Source organism: Trachypithecus francoisi, unplaced genomic scaffold (genome assembly GCF_009764315.1).
Source record: "Trachypithecus francoisi isolate TF-2019V2 unplaced genomic scaffold, Tfra_2.0 Lachesis_group5, whole genome shotgun sequence".
In the NCBI taxonomy this organism is placed as follows: Eukaryota; Metazoa; Chordata; class Mammalia; order Primates; family Cercopithecidae; genus Trachypithecus; species Trachypithecus francoisi.
In genome coordinates this window covers 83776446-83793130 of record NW_022681470.1, presented here as the reverse complement: position 1 = coordinate 83793130, position 16685 = coordinate 83776446, and the positions used below count along the sequence as shown (strand labels likewise).

At 40.1% G+C, this 16685-nt stretch overlaps 1 protein-coding gene across 2 annotated transcripts in view; it reads left to right on the top strand.

The window, feature by feature from the left end:
* LIN9 (lin-9 DREAM MuvB core complex component) overlaps positions 1-16685 on the top strand; it is a 97501-nt gene that overhangs the window by 39040 nt on the left and 41776 nt on the right. For both annotated transcript variants that reach the window (XM_033196881.1, XM_033196880.1), the window contains 3 exons: positions 1232-1365; positions 2931-3050; positions 3940-4041. In XM_033196881.1, the coding sequence (XP_033052772.1) occupies positions 1232-1365; positions 2931-3050; positions 3940-4041 (356 nt within the window). The remainder of the gene's footprint in view (positions 1-1231; positions 1366-2930; positions 3051-3939; positions 4042-16685) is intronic.

Here is a 16685-nt window from a genome sequence, read left to right as displayed (position 1 = left end):
TATTCACATCTTCTGTATCCATGTTTACTTTTCCCTTAAAGGATCTGTCAGAAACTGAGAGAGATTTTCGTCCTCTACAGTTGTGTTTTTATCAGTTGATCCTTTTATTTTAAACAGTTTTGCATTGTGTATTTCTGTGTTCTATTAAAATGTTGTGTATTATACTATTTGGTTAGTCTAAAATATATTACTTTGCCCAGTTTAAAGCCATCGATGCTGCTGTTCTTAAATTTTTTACTCATGTTGGATGTTTGTTTGGATTTCTCTGATGTTATTTTAGGCTGGACTTAAATAATAGTGACACAGAGTTCATCTGTGTCATCAGTTCCAAGACTACTAGTTTTAGTGATTCACTAGAAAGACCCAGAGTACTCAGTACATGTACTCATGGGTAACATTTGTTACAGTGAAGGATACAAAATAAAATTGGCAAAAGAGTAAGGTCCTGGGACAAAGTCCAGAGGAAACCACGCCAAGCACGCGCAAGTTTTCAAAAGTCCTCTCCCAGTAGAGTCATGCAAGACTTTTTTAATTCCCCCAGAAACAAGTTGTCACAATGCTTATAAGTGTTGTCTACCGGGGAAGCTCATTAGAGACTCAGTGACCAGAGTTTCTACTGGGGGCTGAGTATGGAGGCAACTTTTGCCTAGTACATACTAAAATTCCAGTCTTCTAGAGGGAAAGCAGGTATCCAGCATTAACCACATCGTCTGCACAATCTAGACACAGTAAACCACCATTATTAATTAGGGAACAGTGGGAACACTTCTGAAATCAAAGTTCCCAGATACCAGACAAAGGCCAACCTTGCAAGGAGGTTTTCCTAAGTATAGCAGTCTCAGGCCTGCTGTATTAAATTCTTTAATTCTTTTCTACACAAAATCTTTGCTTTTTTTTTAAATTGAACTTACTCCTGGTGCTTCACTCATGAGTTTAATGACCAAAGTTCTTTTATTGTTTTTTTTTGCAGTTATTTAAAATATTTTTCTCTTAATTTGGGAGTAATATAATTTTATTCATATATGAAATTAGGGATCATCATATATAGTTTTGGTTTTTGTTTCAAAAAATCTTTGCTGTTTCTCTAAGCCAAAAATAAAGTGTATGCTTGTTTTGAAACTCTAATAGACAAAATACTGTACTATGATTTAAATTTCATGCTTGGAACAGTTTTATATTTGACTCTTCTTTGTATCTCCCACACATCATAATGCCTTTGTTCTTTTCTCAGCACGATTACGTGGTGTTCATGATGGTTTGTTCACTGGACAAATAGATGCTGTGGATACTCTTAATGCTACTTATAGAGTAACTTTTGATAGGGCAGGGCTTGGAACCCATACCATCCCTGACTATGAAGTTCTCGTAAGTGTTATTTCATAATACATTTGTGTTTTATGCCTGTTAAATGTGTTATATAGAGTTTTCTTAGAAATTGTGTTTTATGATAGAATCAAGACTTTAGCTCACAGAAGAAGAGATCCTTAGGGTCCCCCAGCCCTATCTGCTAGACCCCTGGTTCGGAACTATACTTAAGTCTTCCATTTTCCAGGAACTAGAATTTCTCTGTTGGACCTTAACGACACAGCACTTTAGTATAACCAAACTGATGAGTCCTGACTAAATAACCTTGGAGAAGAAGCTACATAACATTTTCATTGCAGCTGTTAGGTTAAAGTATAGTCCTTTTGCAAAATTATTTTTAAAGTATGAAGTAACATCTTGTACTTATTTGTTCTCCTGTTTTATTTTCAGAGGTATGCAGGATGGGTGTTAATTACCTTCGCTTTTGCATGATGAAACTCAAGACATAAGTACAGTTGCGTAATTTATTCAAGGCTCTAGATCTGGTTTCCTATTAGGCTGAGACTAGAATCGAGATCTTTTCTTTTTTTGAGACGGAGTCTTGCTCTGTCGCCGAGGCTGGAGCGCAGTGGTGTGATCTCGGCTCACTGCAACCTCTGCCTAGAATGTATTTTTATATATGTATGTCTGTCTTTGTAAATAAATTTCCTAAAAGATACGTATCTCCTTAGTGCAGAAATACAATATTGCTTGATATCTCTCCACAAGAGGAGAGAAACAAAATTGGAACTAAATGTAGAACAGAGTACACTACTCTTAAGTTTTTACATTAAAGGATGAAATCTTTAAACTCTCCTTTCAAAAAAAGTAAATTGGCCGGGCATGATAGCTCACGCCTATAATCCCAGCACTTTGGCAGGCCGAGGTGGGTGGATCACCTGAGGTCAGGAGTTCGAGACCAGCCTGGCTAACATGGTGAAACCCCATTTCTACTAAAAATACAAAAAGTTAGCCAGGCATGGTGGCGTGCGCCTGTAATCCCAGCTACTTGGGAGGCTGAGGCAGAAGAATTGCATCAACCCAGGAGGTGGAGGTTGCAGTGAGCCCAGATCGCGCCATTGCACTCCAGTTTGGTTAACAAGAGTGAAACTTGGTCTCAAAAACAAAAAAAAAGTAAATTGCTTCTCTGTTTCATTAATTTAACTATTTTTATGAGATCACTCAAATATTTCTCCCTGGCTAAATAAGAATTGATTTTTAATTATTGTAGGATATATTCAGACAGTCTAAATGCAGATAACCAAAGGTGGCCATAGAAAACTTTAATAATAATCTTTGATTCTCTGAACTATTTTGACCCCCCCCCCTTTTTTTTATTTCTTTTTGTCTTCTGGAGGTTCATCCTTTTGGCAGCAAAGTAGTGTTTTCGTACTGTGTTTTAAGTTCTAGCCTTTGATCTGTATAGACTAATATGCTACTCTATAAATAATTAAATATATAAGTAATAAATTCTATATGAATCATAGAATATGCGTGTATATATATCTAAAGCTGAAATACAATGATTATAAAGCTTAAATGATGGTAAATTTCTTTAAGTTTTGTGGATTAATCTATTTTCTCAGAGTAATGAGCCTCATGAGACAATGCCAATTGCTGCCTTTGGACAAAAACAGCGGCCTTCTCGATTTTTTATGACCCCACCACGGTTACATTATACTCCTCCTCTCCAATCACCAATTATGGTAAGTATATTTTAGAAATATTAATCATTTAGTTGATTATTATGAAGGTGAACTATGTTCTTAAGAAATACACATCTATGGCCGGGCGCGGTGGCTCAAGCCTGTAATCCCAGCACTTTGGGAGGCCGAGACGGGCGGATCATGAGGTCAGGAGATCGAGACCATCCTGGCTAACACGGTGAAACCCCGTCTCTACTAAAAAATACAAAAAAAAAACTAGCCGGGCGAGGTGGTGGGCGCCTGTAGTCCCAGCTACTCGGGAGGCTGAGGCAGGAGAATGGCGTGAACCCGGGAGGTGGAGCTTGCAGTGAGCTGAGATCCGGCCACTGCACTCTAGCCTGGGTGACAGAGCGAGACTCCGTCTCAAAAAAAAAAAAAAAGAAATACACATCTATTACAGCTTCAAAAGATATGCACACTATTTTGAATTGAAAATATTAAATAACATAAATAGTTGCTTCATCTCCAGAAATATTTTCCTTTTTATTGGATTTTAATATAATATTAATTATAACAGAATTTTCTCTTTTTCTAAAAGTAAGATACTTCCTGGCTGGGCGCAGTGGCTCACACCTGTAATCCCAGCACTTTGGGAGGCTGAGGCAGGCAGATCATGAGGTCAGGAGTTTGAGACCAGCTGACCAACATGGTGAAATGCCATCTCTGCTAAAAATACAAAAATTAGCTGGGTATGGTGGTGCGCACCTGTAATCCCAGCTGCTTGGGAGGCTGAGGCAGGAGAATCACTTGAACCCAGGAGTCGGAGGTTGCAGTGAGCTGAGATCACATTTGGCAACAGAGCGAGACTCTGTTTAAAAAAATAAAATAAAAAAATAAGTTTCTTCCTCTGAATAGTCAATGATTAAATAATTCCCTTTTATTCCCACAGGATAATGATCCTTTATTGGGACAGTCGCCGTGGAGAAGTAAAATTTCTGGCTCTGACACTGAAACATTAGGTGGTTTTCCAGTAGAATTCCTTATCCAAGTGGTAAGAATTGTTCTGAGTATCTTGGCTCTTTGTTTAAAAACTCAATGTATTTTATGTTATTAAAGTTGAAAATTTTTCTAGGGCCGTGTAGGTTTATCACCGTGTAGGTTTTAAGAGATACTATTTCCAACAAAGCCTGAAAATAAAAGTTATAAAAAAAAAAAAGACTTAAAGATCTTTTTCTTGAGCTTTGTCTTGTGTCTGAGTTCTTATTATTCTGCTATTTTAAGGGCTCAAACATTCTTGCATATGTTCTGTGAAATTCTGAATGTTTGGCTGTTAATAACTTGGGTAACTATGAACGCTTTTATTTAGTAACCTCAGCATATTCTGCTATCATCAGTCAGTTCGTTATGGTGTCCTGGCTAGCTTATATGGTTAGAAGAAATTTTATTTCTTTTCAGAGACTAGAAACAGGTATTCACTTGCTAAGTCTTAGTGATTAGACACTGAGAAATCTAAGCCTAAACTGAAATAAGTGTAAGTATTATATTGGAAAATTTTCCTTATAGCTGGACTCTTAAAAATGTAGTGAGTTTGAAAATTAGATTAAATAAATTTTTTAGTTTGAATCATAGTCTAATAATGTATTGTTTCATTTCCTTTTTGGAAAATGAAAACTACTTTGGCTTGGGATAGATAGGATCTTTATTTTCATTTATTTATTTAGAGACTGAGTCTTGCTCTGTTGCCCAGGCTGGAGTGCGGTGGGTCGATCTCGGCTCACTGCAACCTCCACCTCCTGGATTCAAGCTTTTCTCCTGCTTCACCCTCCTGAGTAGCTGGGATTACATGCATGCACCACTACGCCCAGCTAATTTTTTTTGTAATTTTAATAGAAATGGGGTTTCGCTGGGCTGACCAGGCTGGTCTCCAACTCCTAACTTCAAGTGATCCCCCCACCTTGGCCTCCTAAAGTGCTGGGATTACAGGCGTGAGCCACCGCACCCGGCTGATACGATCTTTATAAATAAAAATGTTTATAACATAATCCGTGAAAATATTCACAGTGTTCTTTTGCAGTTGATGTTATTTTGAGGAAAAGTCTTGTCAGTTGTGTGTCTGTATATAGCGTTCTGTGTTCCTCAATCACATTTTTTTATTTAATATTTATTTATTTATTTATTTATGTTATTTGAGACAGAGTCTCACTCTGTCATCCAGGCTGGAGTGCAGTGGCACAATCTCAGCTCACTGTAGCCTCTACCTCCCAGGTTCCAGTGATTCTTCTACCTCAGCCTCCCAAGTAGCTGGCATTACAGGCGCATGCCACCACACCCAGCTAATTTTTTGTATTTTTGGTAGAGACAGGGATTCACCATGTTGGCCAGACTGGTCTCAAACTCCTGACCTCAAGTGATCCGCCCTCGGCCTCCCAAAGTGCTGGGATTACAGGCATGAGCCACTGCGCCTGGCCTATTTATTTTTTTGAGAGAAGGTATCACTCTGTTGTCCAGGCTGGAGTATAGTGGTGCCATTATGGCTCACTGCAGCCTTAACCTCCCGGTCTCAGGCAGTCCTCCCATCTCAGTCTCCCAAGTAGCTGAGACTATAGGCATGTACCACCACTCCCAGCTAATATATTTTTTAGTAGTTTTGTAGAGATGGAGTCTTACTGTGTTACCTAGGCTGGTCTCAAACTCCTGGGCTCAAATGATCCTCCCACCTTGGCCTTCCAAAGTGCTAAGATTACAGACTTGAGTCACCATGCCCAGCCAATGATATATTGTTAGTTATCCTTGCAGTATAAAATTTCTTACACCTTTGGTTTCTCGAGGCAGATGAATATTTTTATATGAAAGATTGAAAATGTGATAAGAGCAAAGACTTATTATTTTCACAAAGAAGACACTTGTTTTTAATTCTTTCTTTTAAATAGTAGAAGTAAAAACAAAGCTAATATGTTATATTTGAGCAGGTGGTGTGTGTGTGAGAGAGTTTGAGAGAGATCCATAAGCAAAGGGAGCCAGAAGCTATGTACTACTACACTATGTCTACATAGTGATATTTTTATTGATCCTTGTTATATTTGATTTTTGATTCAGTACACTTTTTTCTTTAGAGAGGTTTTAGGTTCATAACAAAATTGAGAAGAAGATACAGATGTTTCCCATATACTTCCTGACCCCACACCTGTGTAGTCTTTCCCTATTATCTCCCACCAGAGTGGTACATTTGTTACAGTCATTACCTTCATTAACACATCATTTCACCTAAAGACCATAGTTCACATTAATGTATTTAAGGATATGGAACATTTTAAGAGTTTTGACAAATGTATAATATCATGTATCTACCATTATGTATCATATAGAGTAGTTTCTCTGCCCTAAAAATCTTCTGTGTTTCACCTTATTATCCCTTCCCCTGAGCCCCTGGAAATCACTGATCTTTTCACTGTTTTCATAGTTTTGTCTTTTGCAGACTGTCATATATTTGAAGTCATAGAGTATATAGCCTTTTTATATTGATTTCTTTCACTTACTAGTATACATTTAAGTTTCTTTCATGTCTTTTCATGGCTTGATAGCTCATTTCTTTTTAGCATTGGGTAATATTACATTGTTGGGATGTACCACAGTTTATTTACTCATTGACAAACTGAAAGGCATCTTGGTTGCTTTCGAATTTTGGCAATTATGAATAAAGGTGCCATAAACATCTGTGTGCAGCTTTTTGTGTAGCCATAAGTTTTCAGCTCCTTTGGTAAATACCAAGGAGTGTAATTGCTGGATCATATGGTAAGAGTATGCTTAGTTATATAAGAAACTGACAAGCTGTGTTCTAAAGTGGCTGTACCATTTTGCATTCCATCAGCAGTAAATGGGATTTCCACATCCTCATCAGCATTTGGTATTGTCAGTGTTCTGGATTTTGGCGATTCTAATAGGTTTGTTGTGGTATCTTATTATTTAAATTTGCATTTCCCTGATGACATATACATTTCCTCATTGAGCATCTTTTCATATGCTTATCTGCCATCTGTATATCTTCTTTGGTGAGGTGTCTGTTAAGGTCTTTGAATCATTTTTTAATCCAATTGTTTGTTTTCTTACTGTTGGGTTTTAAGAGTTCTTTGTATATTTTGGAAAGCAGTTCCTTATCAGATGTATATTTTACAAATATTTTCTCCCAGTCTGTGGCTTGTCTTTTCTTTTTTTTTTTTTGAGACGGAGTCTCGCTCTGTCACCCTGGCTGGACTGCAGTGGCAGGATCTCAGCTCACTGCAAGCTCCGCCCCCCGGGTTTACGCCATTCTCCGGCCTCAGCCTCCCGAGTAGCTGGGACTACATGCGCCCGCCACCTTGCCCGGCTCATTTTTTGTGTTTTTTTAGTAGAGATGGGGTTTCACCGTGTTAGCCAGGATGGTCTCGATCTCCTGACCTCATGATCCGCCCGTCTTGGCCTCCCAAAGTGCTGGGATTACAGACTTGAGCCACCGTGCCCGGCCACTGTCTTTTCATTCTCTTTATGTCTTTAACCAAACAGAAGTCTTTAATTTTAATTAAGTTCAGCTCATCATTTCATTCTTTCATGGATCATGCCTTTGATGTCATATTTAAAGTGTTGTCAGAAAACCAAAGTCATCTAGATTTTTTTTCCTGTGTTACTTTCTAGGAGTTTTATAGTTTTGGATTTTACATCTATGTTTGTGATTCTTTTTGTGAAAGGTGTAAGGTTTTTCTCTAGATTCTTTTTTTTGTTTGTTTTATATGTGGGTGTCCAGTTGTTGCAGCACCATTCATTGAAAAGACTGACTTTTCTCCACTGTTGCCCATTTGTTGAAGATAATTGATTATGTGAATTTATTTCTGGGCTCTCTATTCTGTTCCATTGATCTATTTTATTTTATTCTTTGCTACTACCACACTATCTTGATTATTGTAGCTTTATAGTATGTTTCTTTGTTGTTGTTGTTGTTTTGTTTTGTTTTGTTTTAAGGATAAAGGAGACTTTGAGCCTTTTTGTAGACTTAAGGGGGTGATGAAAGATGAGAAATGACAGATGGGGCAAGTTACCAGAAGGGATACAGTTGAGAGTCTAAGGGAAGGATTATTCTTTTTTTTTTTTTTTTTTTTTTTTGAGACGGAGTCTCGCTCTGTCGCCCAGGCTGGAGTACAGTGGCCGGATCTCGGCTCACTGCAAGCTCCGCCTCCCGGGTTCACGCCATTCTCCTGCCTCAGCCTCCCGAGTAGCTGGGACTACAGACGCCTGCCACCTCGCCCGGCTAGTTTTTTGTATTTTTTAGTAGAGACGGGGTTTCACCGTGTTAGCCAGGATGGTCTCGATCTCCTGACCTCGTGATCCCTCCGTCTCGGCCTCCCAAAGTGCTGGGATTACAGGCTTGAGCGACCGCGCCCAGCCGGATTATTCTTAAGAAGGGAGAAAAATATATCTCTGAAGCCAAAAGGAAAGAAGAAAGAAAGAGTTCAGTTTCAACTAAAAATTTGGAGATGAAGAGGAGGAGAATTAAGGGAGCTTCTTCAGGTGGACTTTTCTGTGCAGTAAGAGAAAAGGTGATCATTAGAGAAGGTGATAAGGGATTGAGTATTAGAAGATCAGAAAAAATGTTTGGAAGAGGTGAGGTGGAAAATGTGATGGAAACTCAATGGGAAAGATGAGCAGTAAAACTAGGGCCTAGATAAGACAGAAAGCATTATTGTATAGTGGAATTAATCAGGTAAATGTTATGAGTATTTCTGGCAATATTATGTGATTTTTTTATTTTTTATTTTTTATTATACTTTAAGTTCTAGGGTACATGTGCATAACATGCAGGTATGTTACATATGTATAGTTATGCCATGTTGGTGTGCTGCACCCATCAACTCGTCAGCACCCATCAACTCGTCATTTACATCAGGTATAACTCCCAATGCAATCCCTCCCCCCCACCCCCCCGTCCCCGTGATAGGCCCCGGTGTGTGATGTTCCCCTTCCCGAGTCCAAGTGATCTCATTGTTCAGTTCCCACCTACGAGTGAGAACATGCGATGTTTGGTTTTCTGTTCTTGTGATAGTTTGCTGAGAATGATGGCTTCCAGCTGCGTCCATGTCCCTACAAAGGACACAAACTCATCCTTTTTTATGGCTGCATAGTATTCCATGGTGTATATGTGCCACATTTTCTTAATCCAGTCTGTCACAGATGGACATTTGGGTTGATTCCAAGTCTTTGCTATTGTGAATAGTGCCGCAATAAACATAAGTGTGCATGTGTCTTTATAGCAGCATGATTTATAATCCTTTGGGTATATACCCAGTAATGGGATGGCTGGGTCATATGGTACTTCTAGTTCTAGATCCTTGAGGAATCGCCATACTGTTTTCCATAATGGTTGAACTAGTTTACAATCCCACAAACAGTGTAAAAGTGTTCCTATTTCTCCACATCCTCTCCAGCACCTGTTGTTTTCTGACTTTTTAATGATTGCCATTCTAACTGGTGTGAGATGGTATCTCATGTGGTTTTGATTTGCATTTCTCTGATGGCCAGTGATGATGAGCATTTTTCATGTGTCTTTTGGCTATATGAATGTCTTCTTTTGAGAAATGTCTGTTCATATCCTTTGCCCACTTTTTGATGGGGTTGTTTTTTTCTTGTAAATTTGTTTGAGTTCTTTGTAGGTTCTGGATATTAGCCCTTTGTCTGATGAGTAGATTGCAAAAATTTTCTCCCATTCTGTAGATTGCCTCTTCACTCTGATGGTAGTTTCTTTTGCTGTGCAGAAGCTCTTTAGTTTAATTAGATCCCATTTGTCAATTTTGGCTTTTGTTGCCGTTGCTTTTGGTGTTCTAGACATGAAGTCTTTGCCCATGCCTATGTCCTGAATGGTATTACCTAGGTTTTCTTTTTTTTTTTTTTTTTTTTTTGAGACGGAGTCTCGCTCTGTCGCCCGGGCTGGAGTGCAGTGGCCGGATCTCAGCTCACTGCAAGCTCCGCCTCCCGGGTTTACGCCATTCTCCTGCCTCAGCCTCCCGAGTAGCTGGGACTACAGGCGCCAGCCACCTCGCCCGGCTAGCTTTTTTTGTATTTTTTAGTAGAGACAGGGTTTCACCGTGTTAGCCAGGATGGTCTCGAACTCCTGACCTCGTGATCCGCCCGTCTCGGCCTCCCAAAGTGCTGGGATTACAGGCTTGAGCCACCGCGCCCGGCCTACCTAGGTTTTCTTCTAGGGTTTTTATGGTATTAGGTCTAACATTTAAGTCTCTAATCCATCTTGAATTAACTTTCGTATAAGGACTAAGGAAAGGATCCAGTTTCAGCTTTCTGGAACTGGATTATGGCTAGCCAATTTTCCCAGCACCATTTATTAAATAGGGAATCCTTTCCCCATTTCTTGTTTTTCTCAGGTTTATCAAAGATCAGATGGCTGTAGATGTGTGGTATTATTTCTGAGGGCTCTGTTCTGTTCCATTGGTCTAGATCTCTGTTTTGGTACCAGTACCATGCTGTTTTAGTTACTGTAGCCTTATAGTATAGTTTGAAGTCAGGTAGTGTGATGCCTCTAGCTTTGTTCTTTTGACTTAGGATTGTCTTGGAAATGCGGGCTCTTTTTTGATTCCATATGAACTTTAAAGCAGTTTTTTCCAATTCTGTGAAGAAACTCATTGGTAGCTTAATGGGGATGGCATTGAATCTATAAATTACCTTGGGCAGCATGGCCATTTTCATGATATTAATTCTTCCTATCCATGAGCATGGTATGTTCTTCCATTTGTTTGTGTCCTCTTTTATTTCACTGAGCAGTGGTTTGTAGTTCTCCTTGAAGAGGTCCTTTACATCCCTTGTAAGTTGGATTCCTATGTATTTTATTCTCTTTGAAGCTATTGTGAATGGAAGTTCATTCATGATTTGGCTCTCTGTTTGTCTGTTACTGGTGTATAAGAATGCTTGTGATTTTTGCACATTAATTTTGTATCCTGAGACTTTGCTGAAGTTTCTTATCAACTTAAGGAGATTTGGGGCTGAGACAATGGGGTTTTCTAAATATACAATCATGTCATCTGCAAACAGGGACAATTTGACTTCTTCTTTTCCTAACTGAATACCCTTAATTTCTTTCTCTTGCCTGATTGCCCTAGCCAGAACTTCCAACACTATGTTGAATAGGAGTGGTGAGAGAGGGCATCCCTGTCTTGTGCCAGTTTTCAAAGGGAATTTTTCCAGTTTTTGCCCATTCAGTATGATATTGGCTGTGGGTTTGTCATAAATAGCTCTTATTATTTTGAGATACGTTCCATCAATACCGAATTTATTGAGAGTTTTTAGCATGAAGGGCTGTTGAATTTTGTCAGAGGCCTTTTCTGCATCTATTGAGATAATCATGTGGTTTTTGTCTTTGGTTCTGTTTATATGCTGGATTACGTTTATTGATTTGCGTATGTTGAACCAGCCTTGCATCTCAGGGATGAAGCCCACTTGATCATGGTGGATACGCTTTTTGATGTGCTGCTGGATCCAGTTTGCCAGTATTTTATTGAGGATTTTTGCATCGATGTTCATCAGGGATATTGGTCTAAAATTCTCTTTTTTTGTTGTGTCTCTGCCAGGCTTTGGTATCAGGATGATGTTGGCCTCATAAAATGAGTTAGGGAGGATTCCCTCTTTTTCTATTGATTGGAATAGTTTCAGAAGGAATGGTACCAGCTCCTCCTTGTACCTCTGGTAGAATTCAGCTGTGAATCCATCTGGTCCTGGACTTTTTTTGGTGGGTAGGCTATTATTATTGCCTCAATTTCAGAGCCTGCTATTGGTCTATTCAGGGATTCAGCTTCTTCCTGGTTTAGTCTTGGGAGAGTGTAAGTGTCCAGGAAATTATCCATTTCTTCTAGATTTTCTAGTTTATTTGCGTAGAGGTGTTTATAGTATTCTCTGATGGTAGTTTGTATTTCCGTGGGGTTGGTGGTGATATCCCCTTTGTCATTTTTTATTGTGTCTATTTGATTCTTCTCTCTTTTCTTCTTTATTAGTCTTGCTAGCGGTCTGTCAATTTTGTTGATCTTTTCAAAAAACCAACTCCTGGATTCATTGAGTTTTTTTGGAGGGTTTTTTGTGTCTCTATTTCCTTCAGTTCTCCTCTGATCTTAGTTATTTCTTGCCTTCTGCTAGCTTTTGAATGTGTTTGCTCTTGCTTCTCTAGTTCTTTTCATTGTGATGTTAGAGTGTCAATTTTAGATCTTTCCAGCTTTCTCTTGTGGGCATTTAGTGCTATAAATTTCCCTCTACACACTGCTTTAAATGTGTCCCAGAGATTCTGGTATGTTGTATCTTTGTTCTCATTGCTTTCAAAGAACATCTTTATTTCTGCCTTCATTTCGTTATGTACCCAGTAGTCATTCAGGAGCAGGTTATTCAGTTTCCATGTAGTTGAGCAGTTTTGATTGAGTTTCTTAGTCTTGAGTTCTAGTTTGATTGCACTGTGGTCTGAGAAACAGTTTGTTATAATTTCTGTTCTTGTACATTTGCTGAGGAGTGCTTTACTTCCAATTATGTGGTCAATTTTGGAATAAGTGCGATGTGGTGCTGAGAAGAATGTATATTCTGTTGATTTGGGGTGGAGAGTTCTATAGATGTCTATTAGGTCTGCTTGCTGCAGAGATGAGTTCAATTCCTGGATATCCTTGTGAACTTTCTGTCTCGTTGATCTGTCTGCTGTTGACAGTGGGGTGTTGAAGTCTCCCATTATTATTGTGTGGGAGTCTAAGTCTCTTTGTAAGTCTCTAAGGACTTGCTTTATGAATCTGGGTGCTCCTGTATTGGGTGCATATATATTTAGGATAGTTAGCTCTTCCTGTTGAATTGATCCCTTTACCATTATGTAATGGCCTTCTTTGTCTCTTTTGATCTTTGATGGTTTAAAGTCTGTTTTCTCAGAGACTAGGATTGCAACCCCTGCTTTTTTTTGTTCTCCATTTGCTTGGTAGATCTTCCTCCATCCCTTTATTTTGAGCCTATGTATGTCTCTGCATGTGAGATGGGTCTCCTGAATACAGCAGACTGATGGGTCTTGACTCTTTATCCAGTTTGCCAGTCTGTGTCTTTTAGTTGGAGCATTTAGTCCATTTACATTTAAGGTTAATATTGTTATGTGTGAACTTGATCCTGCCATTATGATATTAACTGGTTATTTTGCTCATTAGTTGATGCAGTTTCTTCCTAGCCTCGATGGTCTTTACATTTTGGCATGTTTTTGCAATGGCTGGTACCAGTTGTTCCTTTCCATGTTTGGTGCTTCCTTCAGGGTCTCTTGCAAGGCAGGCCTGGTGGTGACAAAATCTCTAAGCATTTGCTTATCTGTAAAGGATTTTATTTCTCCTTCACTTATGAAACTTAGTTTGGCTGGATATGAATTCTGGGTTGAAAATTCTTTTCTTTAAGAATGTTGAATATTGGCCCCCACTCTCTTCTGGCTTGTAGAGTTTCTGCCGAGAGATCTGCTGTTAGTCTGATGGGCTTCCCTTTGTGGGTAACCCGACCTTTCTCTCTGGCTGCCCTTAAGATTTTTTCCTTCATTTCAACTTTGGTGAATCTGGCAATTATGTGTCTTGGAGTTGCTCTTCTCGAGGAGTATCTTTGTGGCATTCTTTGTATTTCCTGAATTTGAATGTTGGCCTGCCCTACTAGTTTGGGGAAGTTCTCCTGGATGATATCCTGTAGAGTGTTTTCCAACTTGGTTCCATTTTCCCCCTCACTTTCAGGCACCCCAATCAGACGTAGATTTGGTCTTTTTACATAATCCCATACTTCTTGCAGGCTTTGTTCATTTCTTTTTCTTCTTTTTTCTTTTGGTTTCTCTTCTCGCTTCATTTCATTCATGTGATCCTCAATCGCTGATACTCTTTCTTCCAGTTGATCGAGTCGGTTACTGAAGCTTGTGCATTTGTCACGTATTTCTCGTGTCATGATTTTCATCTCTGTCATTTCGTTTATGGCCTTCTCTGCATTAATTATTCTGGTTATCAATTCTTCCACTCTTTTTTCAAGATTTTTAGTTTCTTTGCGCTGGGTATGTAATTCCTCCTTTAGCTCTGAGAAGTTTGATGGTCTGAAGGCTTCTTCTCTCATCTCGTCAAAGTCATTCTCTGACCAGCTTTGATCCGTTGCTGGCGATGAGCTGCGTTCCTTTGGAGGGGGAGATGTGCTCTTATTTTTTGAATTTCCAGCTTTTCTGCCCTGCTTTTTCCCCATTCTTTGTGGTTTTATCTGCCTCTGGTCGTTGATGATGGTGACGTATTGATGGGGTTTTGGTGTAGGTGTCCTTCCTGTTTGTTAGTTTTCCTTCTAACAGTCAGGACCCTCAGCTGTAAGTCTGTTGGAGATTGCTTGAGGTCCACTCCAGACCCTGTTTGCCTGGGTGTCAGCAGCAGAGGCTGCAGAAGATAGAATACTGCTGAACAGCGAGTGTACCTGTCTGATTCTTGCTTTGGAAGCTTCCTCTCAGGGGTGTACTCCACCATGTGAGGTGTGGGGTGTCGGTCTGCCCCTAGTGGAGGATGTCTCCCAGTTAGGCTACTCAGGGGTCAGGGACCCACTTGAGCAGGCAGTCTGTCCGTTCTCAGATCTCAACCTCCGTGTTGGGAGATCCACTGCTCTCTTCAAAGGTGTCAGACAGAGTCGTTTGCGTCTGCAGAGGTTTCTGCTGCTTTTGTTGTTGTTGTTGTTGTTGTTGTTGTTGTTGTTTAGCTGTGCCCTGTCCCCAGAGGTGGAGTCTACAGAGACTGGCAGGCCTCCTTGAGCTGTTGTGAGCTCCACCCAGTTCGATCTTCCCAGGGCTTTGTTTACCTACTTAAGCCTCAGCAATGGCGGGCGCCCCTCCCCCAGCCTTGCTGCTGCCTCTCCCCCAGCCTTGCTGCTGCCTTGCAGTTAGATCGCAGACTGCTGTGCTAGCAATGAGGAAGGCTCTGTGGGCGTGGGACCCTCCCGGCCAGGTGTGGGATATAATCTCCTGGTGTGCCTGTTTGCTTAAAGTGAAGTATTGGGGTGGGAGTTACCCGATTTTCCAGGTGTTTTGTGTCTCAGTTCCCCTGGCTAGGAAAAGGGATACCCTTCCCCCTTGCGCTTCCCAGGTGAGGCGATGCCTTGCCCTGCTTCAGCTCTGGCTGATCGGGCTGCAGCAGCTGACCAGCACTGATTGTCCGGCACTCCCTAGTGAGATAAACCCAGTACCTCCGTTGAAAATGCAGAAATCACCTGTCTTCTGTGTCGCTCTCGCTGGGAGCTGGAGACTGGAGCTGTTCCTATTCGGCCATCTTGCTCCGCCCCCTATAGTATGTTTCAGAGTTGAATAGCATCAGTCATTCAACTTTGTTCTTCTACTTCAATATTGTGTGGGCTATAGTAGGTCTTTTGCCTTTCAATATAGACTTTAGAATCATTTTGTCAGTATCCATGAAACAACTTGCTGGGATTTTGACTTGTATCACATTTAATTTATAGATCAAGTTGAGAAGAACTGGTATCTTGACAGTGTTGTGTCTTCTTATCCATGAACATGAAATATCTCTTATTTAGTTCTTTGATTTCTTTCATCAGAGTTTTGCTCATATAGATCTTGTACATATTTGTTACATTTATACTTAAGTATTTCATTTTGGGAGGATTAAGGTAAATGATACTGTGCTATGTTTTTAATTTCACATCATACTTGTTTATTGTTGGTATATGACAAAGCGGTTGACTTTTGTATGTTAACTTTGTATCCTGCAACTTTGCTATAGTCACTTATTAGTTCCAGGGATTTTTTTTTTTTTTTTTTGTCAGTTCTTTCAGGTTGTCTACATAGACAGTGGTGTCACCCACCTAAAACAGACAGTTTTTTTTTTCCTTCCCAATTCTACCTTTTATTCCTCTTTCTTGTCTTACTACATTAGCTAGGACTTCCAGTATGATGTTGAAAAGAGTGGTAAGAGAGGACATCGTTGCCTTATTCCTGATCTTAGTGGAAAAACTTCTAGTTTCTCACCATTAAATATGATATTTGACATGGGGTTTTTTTGTAGATTTTTTTTTGTTTATCAGGTTGGGAAAGTTGTCTATTCCTAGTTTACTGAGAGTTTTTGTCATGAATGAGTGTTGAATTTTGTCAAATACTTTGCCTCTATCAATCTGATCATATGATTTTTCTTCTTTAGCCTGCTGATGTGATGGATTATATTAATTAATTTTCTTTTTTTTTTCTTTTTTTTTTAGATGGAGTCTTGCTCTGTTGCCCAGGCTGGAATGCAGTGGCACAATTTCGGCTCACTGCAACCTCCACCTCCCGGATTCAGGCATTCTCCTGCCTCGGCCTCCTGGGTAGCTGGGACTACAGGCACATGCCACCACACCTGGGTAACTTTTGTATTTTTAGTAGAGACAGGGTTTCACCGTGTTGGCCAGGCTGGTCTTGAACTCCTGACCTCAAATCATCTACCCACCTCAGCCACCCAAAGTGCTGGGATTACAGGCATGAGCCACCACGCCCGACTTATATTAATTAATTTTCAAATGTTGAATCAGCCTTGCATACTTCAGATAAATCTCACTTGGGGCCGGGCGCGGTGGCTCACGCCTGTAGTCCCAGCACTTTGAGAGGCCGAGGCAGGTGGATCACGAGGTCAGGAGATCGAGACCATCCTGGCTAACATGGTGAAATCCCGTCTC